The sequence below is a fragment of the Episyrphus balteatus genome, chromosome 4, assembly GCF_945859705.1.
Source record: "Episyrphus balteatus chromosome 4, idEpiBalt1.1, whole genome shotgun sequence".
NCBI lineage: Eukaryota > Metazoa > Arthropoda > Insecta > Diptera > Syrphidae > Episyrphus > Episyrphus balteatus.
In genome coordinates, this window is record NC_079137.1 from 2061832 (window position 1) to 2078284 (window position 16453).

Genomic DNA, 16453 nt, shown 5'->3' on the forward strand with positions numbered 1-16453 from the left:
GTGGCTTAAACAAAACAGAAAAAAACAACTAAGATCTCTAAAAAAAATTAAATTAATTATTTTGTATTTATAGTTTGGCACAAATCGATTAAATCGTTTAAGTTTTTGTTTTAATTTTAATAATTTTGAAATACAACAAAAATAATTTTCAAAAAAATGTCTAATTTTTTTTTAATTTTTAAGAACAAGAATTCGTTGTTTTATCCATAAAATTGTAGATACATATATTTTTTTTTATTTTAAATAGTTAGGTAATAATTTTTTTAATTTTTATAAATTACGTATACATTTTTTTGTAGGTTATTTGTTTCATTAAGTAGGTAGGTCTTTAGTTATAAGAAGTTACTTATTTAACTAAATCTTAATTATTTAATATAGTCTACTTTTTTTATATTTTATTTTGATTTCGCTTGTTAGGTTAATGCTTCGAATTCAATTTGATTGAAGCTTATTCTTAAATATAAATTTAATTTTTTTTTTTGAAATTCCTATACAATTAATGAGATTTATTTATGAAAAGTAGATATTTTTTATTTTGTTGTATTATATAACATGCAATTTTTTTAATTTCATATATTATTTATTTTTTAGTTCTTAGGATTTTTTTAATACTTATTTGAATTTCTCAAATTATAATAATCACGTTGTTTTTCTATTTTTTTTTTTTTTTTCAATACACAAGACCCTATCCAATTTTTGTGATTCATAAAAAAAGTAGTTTTTTTTCTGATTTAAATAAGATTGGAAGAGAATCTAATTCAGTTTTTGAATTTGTTTGTGTGTGTGTTCTATTTATTTATCATACTAAGCATCCGGAAACTGTCGTAAAACCGTCACATAATTTTTTTTTAAATTAGGAAACTTAAAAACAAATACATAATTCTTTAAAAATGCTGCTTTCCAGACTTTTTCTAAAAAAAATATTTTCAAATTGGGTATTAAAACTATGGTGTTTTTTTTTTCAAACGGTTAAAAGAGATTCGTTTTAATTCGATATCGAAAATATCGTTTCAAAACGGTTCAATTATTTTAAAGGTAAGTAGGTAACAGCTTATTTAAGGTAAAATTAACAATATTTTTTTCGGTCTTCTTTTATTTTTCAAAATTTTGATAGAAAGTGCTCAAAATTTAAAAATTTGTTTTATTTTCTTTTCCTTTTTTGATCTGTAACTTTTTTAATACTCAAAATATCGAAAAAGTGTCCTTAACATAAAAGACGGGAAATTTAATGGTCTACGTTTACTATTTGGAAACGTTTCCCTAGGATGAATAGAAGTCAAGATATTTAATAAAAACTAAAATCCAAGATGGCGGCCAAAAGGTGAATTTCGCGAGATCGAAAAATCTGGACATCAGATTCATGGTATAAAAAGACAAGGTATGATCATTAGAGCCGCCATCTTACAAAATAAGGTAATAAGGTTTTGACGTTTGGCATTTGGCAAAGTCAAAAGCAACAACAACTTCCAAGACAAATTTGTTTACAACAACAATTTCAATGGGCTGGGCTGTCAAAACCTTAAGTAGCCATAAGTTTTGACAGTTCTCGATACTGAGTTTTTTCTAATACCTTCTCTTTTTATACCATGCATCAGATTTATCAAAAAAAAGTTGGGTTGGTACAAATTGCTGGAACAAAATGCATCAAAACGAGCGAAGTAACAACCGCAGAGAAAAGTTCGTATGTTTTTATGAATTACCTATCTTTTTTTTTGTTTTCGTTAAAGTGTTTGGTTTAATAAATAATTTGTTTTGACCCTAAAAGTTTTTTTTTGAATTTCATAAATTTTCTGGGTATAAACCAAAATACTCAAACTCAATCATTTCCTACCACTCAATTGAATTAAGCCAAAACTCCGAAACAAATAAAAAACTCAGCGAAAATGCATTACCTCTTAGTTTTTTTTTTTTTTCCCCAAATCCAACTCATAAATTCTCTTATCTCTTCATATTCGAATATCGAAAACCCTCTCAATGAGTAAAAATAAATTGCAAAAATTCATCCAAATGAATTTGAGTACATTCAATATCAAATAAAATTAAAAAAAAAAAAGTTAAAAATAACTCATAAATACTGGTTTTATGGTTTTCCAATAGCCATCACTCCTCCTACACACACACACATAAACACAATTCACACTGATGTGACATTTCAAGAGAGTAATATCTCTCCTCCTATGTTCTCTTCATTTTGAGAAAACAAAACAAAAAAATGCATAACAAAAAAAAAAAAAAACAAAATAAAATTCCGACCGCCCTCCTTTTTTGCTCTTAGATTTCTCGCCAATTGCATTTCGCTTTCCAATAAACTGGAATGAGCGAAATGACACTATTGACGAAATTCAAATAAAAAAAAACAAACCTAAACTACTCATCAAAAATGACAATGCAGCAAGTAGGAGTGGGAGAATATAATGATGGTGTTTTATTTTTCTGTTGTTCTCTTTGTTTTTTTTTTTTTGCTTTTTATCAATTGAACTTGTTTTATTGCAAATCGATGAGCAAAGAGGAGACACGGATAAAAAGAAAATGCATTTTGCACTCTTTTAACTCGTTTTTTTTTTTTTTTTAGTTTGACACTTGTCAATCTAAAAAAATTTAAATGGCGGGCGGAAATTCAAATTTCAAACAAAAAAGAGGAATTTACAACACTCTTAATTATGGCGATATGCGTCATATTTACCTTTTGACTGCTGTCAGACATATTTAGATGACAATTGCTTAGCCAGTTCGGTGTATTTGAGGAACTTTGACTGGACACTCTCATCGGCTGCCGATGCCGCCGGTGATTGAGCTGTTGGTGGTGGCGGCGGTGGAGGATGCGATAATTGTGGCGCTGAAGCTGGACTTCGAGCCTTTGGCGATGGTGGGGCAGCTGATGATGCGGCCGACGATGATGATGACGATGACGAACCACTCATCATTGGTTTGGTTGATTGGAGTAAAGGTTCCATGCTGGCGTCATCTTTGACAAAGTGCACCTTTGACAGATGATGGCGGTAAGCGCCTTTGGAACAAAATGGCGTATCACAGAAAGCGCATTTGATAACGGAATCAGAAGTGATGACAGCATCGTTGCAGGCCCAACTAAAAGCCACCATTCCGCTGGGTGTTCCGGCACCTGTCAAATTACCACCATTGGAATGATGGTTGTTATTTGATGAATTTAGACGGGTGCTGGTTGCGGGTGGATTTTCTGTCTTTTCACAGAGTTTTTGAAGGGCTGCGAGGGGATTTGCGGAGGAGGATTTTTTACCCCCTGCCGACGGAATGTCATTTGCTGATGATGTGGCAGAATGCGAATTCAAACTGTCAAACATGGATGACAGAGCTGTCAAACTGCTGCCGGGGAGCTTTTTTTCACCGCATCCAGCTGAAGAGCGATCACTGGACGATGGACTAGTTGGGACAGGACTCGGGGCAGCAGAACTGCTAGGAGTTCTGTGTTTGCGGAGATCTAATTCACCTCCTCCAGTTTCTGGAGGTGGTGGTTCAATGTTGAACTCCTTCCTAACAGAGATCTTCGAATGTCGTTCGGGTTCTTCTTCTTGTTCTTCCTCGTCATTTGGTTCGGTCTTGACTTTGAATTCTTTATGTTCCATATCGAGATTAGGCGATCGTGAGATCTTGTCGGGAGTTCGACGTGGTGGTGATGGTGGTAAAGGAGGCTTTCTCTCTGGAGTTAGAGACTCCATACGACTGCTTCCACGTTCGGAGATTGAACTTGACTCCGAACCACTTCTTTCCCGCCGTCCGCCATATTGAGACTGATGATGCTGGTGATAAGACCTCAGCAAGCCCATAGTCTGAGCATCGATCAATGGTTTTGTGTAATCAACGGTTTCATCGATTCCCAGTCTTTTGAGAATACTAGCTCCCAAAGGTGTTCCGGAGTTATTTTGGTTATAAGATGCAGCACCATGTCGAGATGATCGTGTGTCGAAGCTTTTCTCGATCAATTGCTCGATGGCATTGAGGACCGATGGTGAAGAAGAGGTCTTCTCACCTTGATCCTTGGGAGTGGGTGATGGTAAATGGGGTGAGATATGTCTGTGAGTTGAAGATGTCGAAGCTGGGGAGATGCTCTTCAATCCGTCACGACTTCCGGGTGTTGGGGGACTTGTCAAACAGCTATCTGGAGGAATGATGGTGTTTTTTAAGCTTCTTGGAGAAGCATTAGCGATTGCTCCACCAACACATTGTCTGATGTGATCGACGAAGAGAGCGGTCTCAATTTTGTCACCACATTTTTCACAAGTGATCTTTGTCGAAACGCCCTTGTAATGATCGTTAGTCTTGAAGTCTTGCTGACCAGCAGCTCGTTCTAGCTCAAGGAGTTTCCTAACTGGAAGCGACTTCTTCCGTTTTTCACGGGTCTGTCGTCGACGGCCACCTGTTTCGGTGATGGAACGCATAATGTGCTCCTTGTAATGGGCGTTCTTGATCATGTGATTGCTGAGATCCTTGAGCGACGAGAAGGCCTGATCACAAACCTTACAAGTCAATACTGCTGAGACGGTACTATTCGCTGGAGATGGTGGGCCACCACTTTGGGGACTTTGCGGAGGTCCAGCCATTGGCGGTGGAGGTCCTACGGGAGGTGGACCAGCATTTGGGGTTGATCCTCCACCGCCTCCGCCTCCTTTTTCATCGGAAGACTTCCACGATATGATCTGCTCCTGGGAGATGATGTTGGTATAATGCTGAGTCTGTTGCATGTGATTAGTCATTTCGGCGAGTGAACGGAAACTTTGGCCGCACCACATGCATTTGAGGATCTGCCGAGTCTGTTCAGCGCCTTTACCAAGCCAAACATCTTGACCGCGAACCAACTTCCTAGGAAGAGGCATGGTTTCTTTTATTAGAAGATTCAAATCTGATTTGCTACTTGATGAAGACGACGAAGTTGTGACATTGGAAGAAGCTCCAGACGACACTGGAGGGTGACGATGGTGTTGATCGTGATGATTCTGCTGAGATGGAGGAACATTTACACCACAATGTTGAGTTTCTTTCATGTGAGTCGTTAAAGTAGCAAGTGTGGGAAAGCTTAACTTGCACCAAACACATTTGAAGACATCCTTTACCGCATCAGCTCCCTTATTTAGCCAATGTGATTGCCACGCACTGTGTCGTCCCGTACTCGCTCCAGAGTTTCCAATCGGTTGGGCAGGTGATCGCATATCACCAACCTCAGACCCACCCAATCTTGTCATTTCGGACATCTTTTCCAAAGCTTTGGTTGCATCATTTGTCACCATTTTGTTTTTTCCATTCCAATCCATGGGCAAGACACCTTTTGGTGACATACCAGCTGCGGCGACTGCAGCAAGATATGGATTGATTGGAGGTACCCAAGCTGTTGGAATGTTTTTGTAATCATTATTGGGTCTTGGCATTTTTCTAGGAATCAAAGGTTCTTCGTCGTCGGTTGACCGTTTACGACTGCTAACACTCAAATCTAGCGGACAATTGACATCTGTTGTGATGGGTGGTGGTGATTCGGGTATGCCATCGGATTTATTTGATAAATTCATAGCATCACTGTCTTCGGAATCACGACGACTACGTTTGGTACTGAAATCTAAAGCTGGCGAATCATCGGGTGTCGGTAATCTTGGCGATGGAGATTGTCCTGCTGATTGTAAACCAGCTAAAGGATTATTCATTAGGAGTCGATTTTGTTGAGCTGCTGCAGCAGCAGCATTTAAATATGCAGCCATTGCTGCTGACTGTGATGGTGGCAGAAGAGCGGCTGCAGCTGATTGAGGAAGTGTCGCTGGCAGAGGTAAACCAACGGGGGGACTATGTGGTGAGGGTGTTGGTGCTGTGTTGCTGCCATTTCCTGAACAATTTGAATCATCCGATTGACAGCGACCACCACCAGTTGATCCTGTCGAATCGCGTGATTGACATCGTGGACTTGCAAGTTCACTGAAAGAAAAGAAACAGACAAGACAAAGGGATATTAAAAAATTCATGAGAGGATGATAAAGTTGGAGTTTTATTAATAAATACAAGACAAATCAATAAAAGCCTGCAATTAGAACAATAATATAAAGACATTTTGATAGGGATTTTGGGTGCTCAAACTCGACAGTTAAGAAGTACCTATGATTTTCAACTAATCGAAACTCTTAAGTGAAGTAGAATAAGTAAAATCAATTTTTTTGTTTAAATATGCTTATCATTTATATATGCCATCAGCTAACGAAATTCCGTAGTATAAATGCTTGAGCATATTTGAGAAAAATTTCATCTTCAGTGACAACCTTGAATTCAACCCTAGAACATTAGAAAATTCAATAACTAAAAACCTTTATCGCTGATTCAGAAAAAAACTCTAGAACTGAATTAAAATTATTTTATTTCGGTAGAATAGAGATTTTGTTTTAAGAAAATGCTCAGAAACATTGGAAACTCAATTGCATTTGCATTTCTCAAACAATTCTAATATATCAATGCAATATTTTAGACCATTGTCGATAAGCTATGCAAGTTCATTTTTTTCTTGTTGCTAATTAGAAACAGATTTATGAGTTAGGTATTTTTTTTATTTAAGGAATGATCCACCAACTTTTAACGGCTTTCTATTATTTTTTCTTTGGGAATGTTTTTTTTAAGACAACTTACTAAAGGCAGTAAGTTGATTTTTTTAGTTGGCATTCAAGAATAAATTATTTTCCATGAAACAGCCCAAATTTTGACTAATTATAGATTTTCAACAAATGCAGTTCCTGCTTTTTAGTTTTTTTGTTCGTTTTTTTTTTTAAATTATGTTACCTATAATCAGAAGATGAGCATCTTTTTTACTGAGTACAAGGTAACTCACCCATTTCTTCCCTATTTAAAAGATGTAGGTAATGTAAAAACTTGTTTGCAAAAATGTACTTATTAAATTTTTTTTTTTCTTTTTTTTAAGACAAAGATTAAAAAAATAATTTAATGTTCATGCAACTCGACACGGGAATAGAAAATTCTTGAAAGAAATTATACCATTTCCTTAATATCAAAGTTTAAGATTTTTTTTTTAACCTAGCAAACCTTTAAAAAAACTCATCACCTGTGCCTCTGAAGTAAAAACTTTCATCATTTGATTTTATTATTTCATTATTTTATTATTTCATCTTACATTTTTTTAAAGAATAATCAAAATTTGTTGACTTGATGTACGTAAGTACTGACAGGTTTGAAAAATACCTAAATTGTATTCAAATATTCACTATTTTTCGGTGTTTTTTTCTCTTCTTTTAACAATTTTCACTTACCAAAGAAATTCTTGATTCCACTTAACTAAATAATTAAAAAGAAAATTCCCAATAGAACTTTAAACTTTGAAATATGCCAACAAAAAATTATAAAATGCATTAGTGAGCAAAAATTTAATTAATAAATTCAAAAGAGATTCGAGTATTAATCTGATTAAGATAAGTAGAACAAAGTTTTCTTAAACCTCGCAATCTGAACTTAAAAACTAGTTCTTCGACACAATTTCTTTAATTTTCTTTACCATAACATTTTAATCATTGTAAAATTTTATCATTAATGAACAAAACAAGGTACCTATTATTGTAGATAATACAATGTTTTAAGGTATTATTTTTTTTTTGCAATCTGCGAAGCCTAAAATATTTACTTCCCTGCACTTAATTACCATAATTCTCACTGATTTTGGCCTATTTGGTGTAAACCTTATAAGAACATGGCTAAAATAGGTAAAAAAAAATGTGACCAGACTTAAGAAAATGCACTTATTTTGAAGGCATCAAATATGCAAAAACGGGTTTTTAAACAAAAATTAATTACCATTGACCAATATTTGATTACACTGGTCGGCGAAAAACAAACAACAAAATCGGAAGCAAGAACTCTGTAAGGTGACTTTAGTTAACTTGAGTGTGCTGAATTTAAAACTGTTTACAGATTTATTCCATCACGTCTAGTTTTTGAGCTTTGGTCATCACTATTTTCGTCATAAAATCCCAAAAACTAATTTTGAATGAAATGTTTTTTTTTTTGACGTTTGATCTAAAATATATAATTTTACCATAATGTCTTGCTTTTATCCAAATTAGCAGTCTAAAATTGGAATTATCTTCAAATCTGCTTCAAAAAAACCATAGGTTACCTTAACCATCAAGGTTTTGAGATATCATACATTTCTATATAAAATATCTTTTTGAAAAAAATAGGTAAAAAACAAAAACTAAACATATTTAAAACAACAAAATATGGCTTTTGAAGATTGCATAAATAGTTTTGCAAAAAAAAAAACAAATTTAACTGTGATGAACTCCAACGCCAGAAGTACCAAAAAACGGTTTTTTGACCTATTAATATTCAAATATTTTGAAAACGTGAAATGAAATTTCGACTTCGGATTCGGAATTAGCACACAAAAATCCTTTATAAAGATATGATTTGCTTCAAGCTCTATTTTCGTTGCCGACCAGTGTTATTAGATATTAAAGATAAATGTTTTTTTTTTTAAACAATCTCAAGAACTCGCAATTTTTCGAAACCTTCTATTTATCAATTCCAGGAACGCAACGTCAAAAACAATTTTTGATGTTTTTCGATAGGTAAATAACAAAACAAACTGTTTTGTGCTTTATGAACCGATAGGTAAGCATATAACTAAGAACATAAACATCATTAAAAAACAATAGTTGAATTTTTTAAAGTTAGGACCTTAAAACTGCCTCTCTGGCACATACTTAAATATGTAAATATGGTTAGCTGCAAACATCTTTCTTTACACAATCTTTACACTCATATCTAATAACTTCCTGATGCCTTGTAAAATTTTTAGTGCTATTTTTACTAAAGTCAATTGCAATATATAAAAATTAATTAATACATCAACTACCCAATTCCTTGAAACAAAAAATATTAGAGCTATGTTTATTTTTTATTATTTAAACCTGTGTAAGCTTATTTGTAAAAAAAAAATTATTAAAAAAAAACTCATTTTCGTACATATTTAAAAAAAAAATGATAACCCAAAACAATTTCTGTCAAAATCTACTAAAACATTTTATTTAACATACATCAATAAACCTAATTTTACCAACCCCAACTCAAAACCAAAATAACTATAAATTTAGTTTAGATACAATTTTTAAAATTCAAATACAAAAAAAAATCCCTTTAGCCACAAAATTTAAATAAAAAAAAAAAAAATTTTTTGATAGATGTCACTCTGAATAAAATTATTTAAAAAAAAAATATTTATTTATAACAAAACTTACAAATTGCTTTGAACAGCAAAAATTCCTTTGACTATTTTTTTCATTCCAAAAATAAATAAAAATAAAAAAAAACGTCAAAACACATTCCCCTAAATTTTCATCTGTCATCCATAAACTAAACTCATGTTAACTATCTGTCATCTTAAGATGAAAACAAAAATGTAATTGACCTTGATATTTTTATTTTTATACAAAAAACAAAAAAAAAAAAAAAAATACAGACAACCCAATTATAGATTTTACGATTTTTAAATTTCCCAATAAAATAAAAAAAAACCCTCGTCATTCGTCTTCAATCAAAATTAAAAAACGCAATTTTCAATCAAAAATAAAAAACAAAATAAATTTTTATTTAAAAATAAAACTTATTAGAATTATTTTTTTTTTTCAAAAAAAAAAACACTCATCAAAAAAATTAATATTTTCGTAACAAGGAAACATAGACAAAAAAAACTAACCTTGCATTCAACGCCTGCCTATAAATCTCCAGCATAACAGCCTCGTGTAGCATCATTCTTGTATTAGATGAAAGAATGTGGCGCGAAATTGATTAATTTTTAAATATTTTTTTGAAAATACTTTTTTTTTTCAAAAAAAAGTTGTGTTTTTTTTTTAAATTCACAAGTGGATTAATTAGCAAAGGGCTTGTTGTGAACACACAACGATTAACAGTCACGCACTTAAAAATAAACACACTTGTTTTTTTTTTTCTTTGTTTGTTGAATTATTTTTGATCCAAAAAGATAATAACAATTAATTCTTTTTGGATTATTTTTGGCGGTGACAACAAAAAACAAATCAACAGAGGGCGTTAATTGTTACACTAAATAAATCACAACACAACAAAATATGTGTGTGGTATGGTTTTGTTTGGTTTGATGTGAGGGCCCCAGCAAGCAGCATCCGCGAGAAATTGATGTGAGTGTGTGTGCGTGGGAGACGGTGGTGAAGGAGGATTATATTTGGTTTTGAAATTGTTTCCCACAAGAAAAACAAAAATAAATAAATAGATTTATTTCAAAAAAATCTCGAGATTGATTTATGTTTTTTTTTATTTGTGTTTTTTTAAATTTAAATTTAAACTTTTTTTTTATTTTAAAAAAAAAAAAAGTTGAACAAAAATCACAGAAAATTATGTATATTCGAAGAATGGAATTCAAAGTTTTGTTTGATTTTTTCTATCTTATTGGAATAGAAGTCACTCTTGTATCTTTATGTTTCGTATACCGTTATCACTGACAGATTTGATCCTTGAGATTGTCACAAAAATATCCTTTCAATTTTTGTTTAATTTTTTGTTTGTTTTGTTTATTTGACTAGATTGCACAGTTTGTTTATTTATTTTTTTAAAGTTCTCAAAGAAAACCCCGTATCTTTTTCTAAGTTTGAATCTGTCAGATACTTTTTTTTTTTATATCACATAATTCACAGGATTTATTTTATTATCCTTTTTTAAAAATTCAAAATAGAATTTATCGTTTTTTTCAAAAATTTATTTCGAAAAATTGTTGTTGTTGTTTTTGTAGAAATATTTGAAACACTGTCACTTCTAGAATATTTGTTGTTGTTGTTGTTGTTGTTGATGTGTTTGTTGTTGTTGTTGTCATCAACATAAAATCTCGACATGATTACGATGAAACGGACTGTTGTCGACTAAAAAATCTTTTTGACACTGACATGGTGCAGACTTGCACGATTGTAGAAGTGAAGTGAAAAAATTTTTGTATATGGATATGTTGTCTCTAAACGTATTCTACATATACGTATAGAGAGATTGCTGCTGTCATTTTAACTATTTTGAGTGTATGGGGCCTGTCTATCAGATATACGAGTACGAGTACGACGATGACGATACACGCGCAGAGTGAAAAAGCACACACCAAACTGTCTCGTCTCGACTGTGTTTCGTTTTCGGAATTCGGTCGGATACGGATTTGAGAATAGAGATGAGATGAGGAACGTATTATACGCGCTCGAGAGATACGGACGGAAAGACTGATGTGGTCGTCGTCGTGTGTCGCGTCGTAATAATAATTTTGTTGTATTTTGTTGAGGATTGAATGATTTCACACATCAAAAATGCCTTTCAGAGGGATTTTGAGGTGATTTTTTGTTGTTGTTGTTGTTTTGGGTTTAATTTAAGGGACATTTGGTTAATTCTGCGCAGGTTTCTCAATTTTAGATTTTTGTACAAAATGCGAATTCTCTTTTAGAATCATATTTACCCACACAAAGATATTGTATCTTTTATACAAAATACTCGTATTCAGATAGGAATTTCAAATACACATACAAAAAATAACCATCAAAAGAGATTTATGGCATTTTCAAAACAATTGGGTATCCTTTTCTAACAACTGAATGCAACTATGTTGGTGTTTCATATTATTTTACCACGTTTTTGCCTCTTCACAAATACTATCATTTGGTGTGTTTTGTATCTTATTGGGAAAAAATTCGTATCTGTGTGAATAGAATGAGAAATTTGTATAAGATTGGAAGAGAAATGTTTCAGTTTTTGATACGTTCCCGAAATGTTTAGTATATTTTGGTAAATTCGTTTGCTCTTTTGAGATTTAAATAGAATGAAGGAATATAAAAATTGAAGAGTATTAAAAACACCTGCTGGTTTGAATGGATTTTGTTTTTTTTTTTTTTATAAGCACCTTCCCCTTTTTTCAAGAGAAATTCTTTTTTTTTTTTTGCTTATTGGATTTTGTCACAAGAAAAGAGAGATGCAGTTCTGCAATATTCTTGTCAGAGTTGATTTAATATTCTCTTTTATTATTAAAGGGACACATTATTATTTTTTTTTTTAGTAAAATCTGCAATGTTTAGAAATGTCTTTAATAAGAAGAATTCCTTAAAAATGGAAATGCAGTCATATTTTAAAATTGTACCTATCACAAAATATTAAAATTCCGGTATGAAATTTATTATTGCATTTTTTATTTAGTTTTTGAAAAGAGATTAGAAATCTCTCAATCGATGAATTTGGAGGAAATTTTTTAAAATGCATTTATTTTCGGCAAAGTGGTTAAATTTGAATTTTTCTCGAAAAATTGAAAAAAAAAAAAAAATAAATTTGTATTTTTTTTACGATAGAAACAGTCATTTTTTTGGATTGCTGCTCTAAAATTAAATTTTGAGGCAGAGTTGTAAAAAATCATTTTATTGTATGGTAATGCGTTTGCTTTCTATTACAATTAAAAAAAATATTAATTGCAAATAAAAAAAAATGCATTAAAAAAATTTATATCAACTGAAAAAAATTTGAATCAAGAAAAATTTTTTGTTGCAACTGAAAAATATTTTCATTCAAAAAAAAATTATTATTTCAAATACCTACAAAAATTTCTGCATTGAAAAAAAAAAAAAATCAAAGCAAAATGTATGCATTAAAATATTTATGTTTTTTTAATACCTATTCATCGAATTTCTTATAATTTTCGCTATGTGACTATACATTAACTTATTTCAACTATAACACTGAACCTAATGTAGGAATAATATGTTCAATTTTTTTTAAATGAAATAATATTAGAAAAAAAAACGATTTAATAAAAATTGTAGGTACTTAATAGTTGGTAATTAAAAATTAAGATTCCTTTTTTTTTTAATTGTTTAATAATTTTCGAATATAATAATTATTATTTAATAATGATTTTCTAAGAACTATAAAAATTTAAGTGTTTTTTTTTTCTTTACATACTAGAAAAAAAGTAATTTTTCCCCAGAAGAATCAATAAAAAAAAAAAAAAACAATTTTATTTCATGAAAAAAATATTTTCTAAAAATTGTAATTTGGATTTCTTTAAATAAAGAAACAAGTTTTTGTTGAATAACTTAAGATTCTAGTTTCTTAAGAAAATCAAAAACCTAATTTCTTTTCAGAAAAGAAGATATTTAAACAAAAAAAATTTAAACATGCGAAAAATAAAACTTTTAAATCAATTTATTTCTATTCAATGAAAAATTGAGTTTTGCACTTGCACTTACTTAAGATTAAATTCCAATTTTATATTTTTTCATAGGTAGGTAGGTAGAATAATTAAATGTAAACAAATAACTTTTGAAAAAGTTGTTTTTTTTTTTAAACGTTATGTATTTAGATAGGTACCTACCTACTTAAAAAAAAACTTGGAACACAAATTTAAAGATAATTACTTTTTTGTCTTTATTTAAATACACTAGCCCAAAAAATTAAGGGAACAAAAAAAAATCGTGATTTTTTTAGTGATTTTCGATACGCTGTATGTATCTCAGTAAAAAATGATCGCATCATGACAAAATAAAAAGCATGTGAAAGCTCTATTCTTCTAGTTTTAGGATTAAATGTTTAAATATTTTCTTTCTAACGGTAAAATAGCTAAATTGTTTGAACTGTTCAAAAACCAAAATTTTCCAATTTTTTTTTGTTTTTACTTTTCTCCTAAAAAAGTGGAAACATTTTTTCTGATAAAATGATTATTATTTTTAGAAAGGTTATTTATTTGGCTTTAAGATTGTTTCAAACTTCTACGATTTTTTTAGACTGCAATATCAGTCATCAAACCAAAAACCATACTTTTAACTTTGACTATCAATATCTCAACAACGGATCATTGTACAAAATATTCCAGGACACATTTAAAAACTTCATTCAATTCTCTACAAAGAAATTAAGTTTGCTTTGTTAGACAAAATGGTTTCTTATTTTTGAGATTTATTTAGAAAAGCTATCAAAATAGGCATTTTTACGTTTTTTTTTAGAAAATGTACCGCTATTTTATTTCTATGGGTGATAAGATTAAACTGAGGCTCAATATACCTGGAATTAATATGCAAAGTTTCGGATTTATTCATCAAGCAGTTTTTCTGTTGTGAGGGTTTGAACTTTTGAGATGAAATAAAACACCATATTTCTGCAGGTCTAAATGACTTACTTCTTGTAACTTTTTTATGAGCAAAATCAAATTCTTTTGAGTTTATTTGAACATTTTATTGATAAATATCGTTTAAATGTAAGATAAACCAAGGAAAAATTAAAAGTTAAAAAAAAATTAAATTTTGAAAAAAAGCTTTTTATACCATTTTTGGATACTTTTCCTAATTTTGAAAATTTTTTGTTTTTCCTTGGATTTACTACTTTTATTTAATTTTTATTTCACCTTATTTTGTTTTTTTTTTTTTAAAGAATTGAAAAATAATCTTAAAATAGTTTCAAAATCTTCAAAATATCCATCCTGATGTATTCTACTGCTGCTACTGCACATTTACCAATGTTTCTCTTCTTAAATAGAAAAGAATCTTAATGTTGACTTCTGTTTGTTTGCTTTTTATAATATCGCCAGCAGAACCAAAAGTCACTCTAATGCCACCCACAAAAATGTCATTTAACCCTTATCGGACATGTGCCTTGTTGTTTTTGTTTTTTTTTTTTTTTTTCTATTTTCTTTCTTTCTGTGTGATGTCTGCTATTTTCAGCATAGATACTACTTAAACTTGATGCGATGTGAAACAAAAGCCAATGGGTCAGTTCAGTTTCCATTCGTATACATCAGTTAAATAGTTGACAATCGCCTTAAGTTTATATTTAGTCAACCCAACATCAAAATGTTGAAAAAAGGATACACTCATACACTCAAAGATATAGAAACTATTACTGACATTGATGAAGTTGATTTGAAAGTATAGATAGGAAATGTCCAGGACATGACCTTATTGTTTAACATGTATTTTTTTTTATATGTTTTTGTTCTTATAATTGCATTCTATTTTTTTCGTTCTTTTTTAATAATTGCTTCTTATAGTCAAACATCGAGGAGGGTTTATATCAACCCATCTATACCCCCCACACTAAAAATAACGATTTCTAAAATATTCAAGTAGAAGAGTGTAATAAAAAGACGCCCCGAAGGCGAAAAGGAGACTATACCAAAGTTTATTGACGATATGACTGACATAAATCAGGACTTCAGTCAGGACGAGAAGAGACCTCATATACTCGTACTCTTCTGCCGGCAATTGTGTGTACACTTGTGTGTGTATGAGTGTGTTTGTATTATTATTATTATTATTACGATTATTGTTATTACTCGTTGCCGTGTTTGGTTTATGTGCCACGGCATAGATAAATTTCACGCTGAAGTAGTAACGGGTAATTGTTGTATAGTCCTTGCCATATCAGAATCGACCGATGACGACGACGACGAACGTCGTTCTAGTCGTAGTTGTCTGCGTCTCTTCGTCGTCATAGTCATAATTTATGCACCCCCCCACAAAGAACAAGAAAACAAAGCAAATTAATCCTCAAGAAGAGTTCTGCAAACTTGCATTTAAGATGAGAGTTTCTTGTTTGTCTGAACTTTGAATTTGAAAACTGTCATAGTCAATAGATAGGCTACTTACTTAGTCTGCTTTGAACTTTGAAACCTTGAAAATTTACTATAGCTAACTCGAGTGTTTAAAAAAATTTAATTTTTTCACAAAAAAATTTTATTACTTGAAACAAAAAAAAAATCACATTTTATTAAAAGTTAAAAGTTTTTTTTAGAAATACAATTAAAAAAAAAAATTAGGAACATTTTTTTTTTTCATATTAAGATTAGGATATTTTTTTTTATATTAAGATTCTATTAAAAAAATGTTTTGTATTTTTATTTATTTATTTAATAATTATTTGCTGTACCTACATATTAAATATTTTTTTTAGATTTTTTTAGATATTTTTTGAAATTAATTAGGTATTTAATAATTATATTTTATATTAGATTTTTTTTAAGAATTAGAAAAAAAAACAAAATTTAAAAGAAAAACAGAGTTTTTGGAGTAATTTTTTTCCCAGGAAAATTCATTTTTCAAAAAAAAATAATTTGTGACAAAAAAAGTTATCTTTATAAAAAAAAATATTTTTGGAAATTTTTTGTTTGATTTAAAAAGAAAAGAAACAATTTATTAAAAAAAAAATATTTTTTTTTTTAATTTAACAAAAAAATATAAAAGAGACTTTTAAACTTAAGATTTTATTTCTAAGAAATTAAATTCAAACTTTATAATTTTATTAAAATTAAATTAAATTAAAAATAAAATAATTGTGAAAATAAATATTTTTTGAAAAAAAAAAAAAAAAATATTTTTATATTTTTCAACAAATAATATTTTTATTTTTTAAAGTTAGTTCTTTGTTCATATTTTCTTAGGATATTTTGTATCATTTTTTT

The 16453-nt window shown here is 30.1% G+C and overlaps 1 protein-coding gene across 2 annotated transcripts in view; it reads right to left on the minus strand.

Annotated features, from left to right (window-relative positions):
* Nucleotides 1–229: 229 nt before the first annotated feature.
* LOC129919419 (protein tiptop) overlaps nt 230–16453 on the minus strand; it is a 308853-nt gene continuing 292629 nt past the window's right edge. Inside the window, exons 4-5 of one of the 2 annotated variants that reach the window (XM_056000287.1) lie at nt 2684–5934; nt 230–453 (exon numbers count right to left, since the gene is read on the minus strand). In XM_056000287.1, coding sequence (XP_055856262.1) covers nt 2697–5934 — 3238 coding nt within the window. In that variant the 3' untranslated portion in view covers nt 230–453; nt 2684–2696. Of the gene's footprint in view, nt 454–1024; nt 5935–16453 lie in introns of those variants that run through there. The other variant, XM_056000286.1, reaches the window with a different exon arrangement.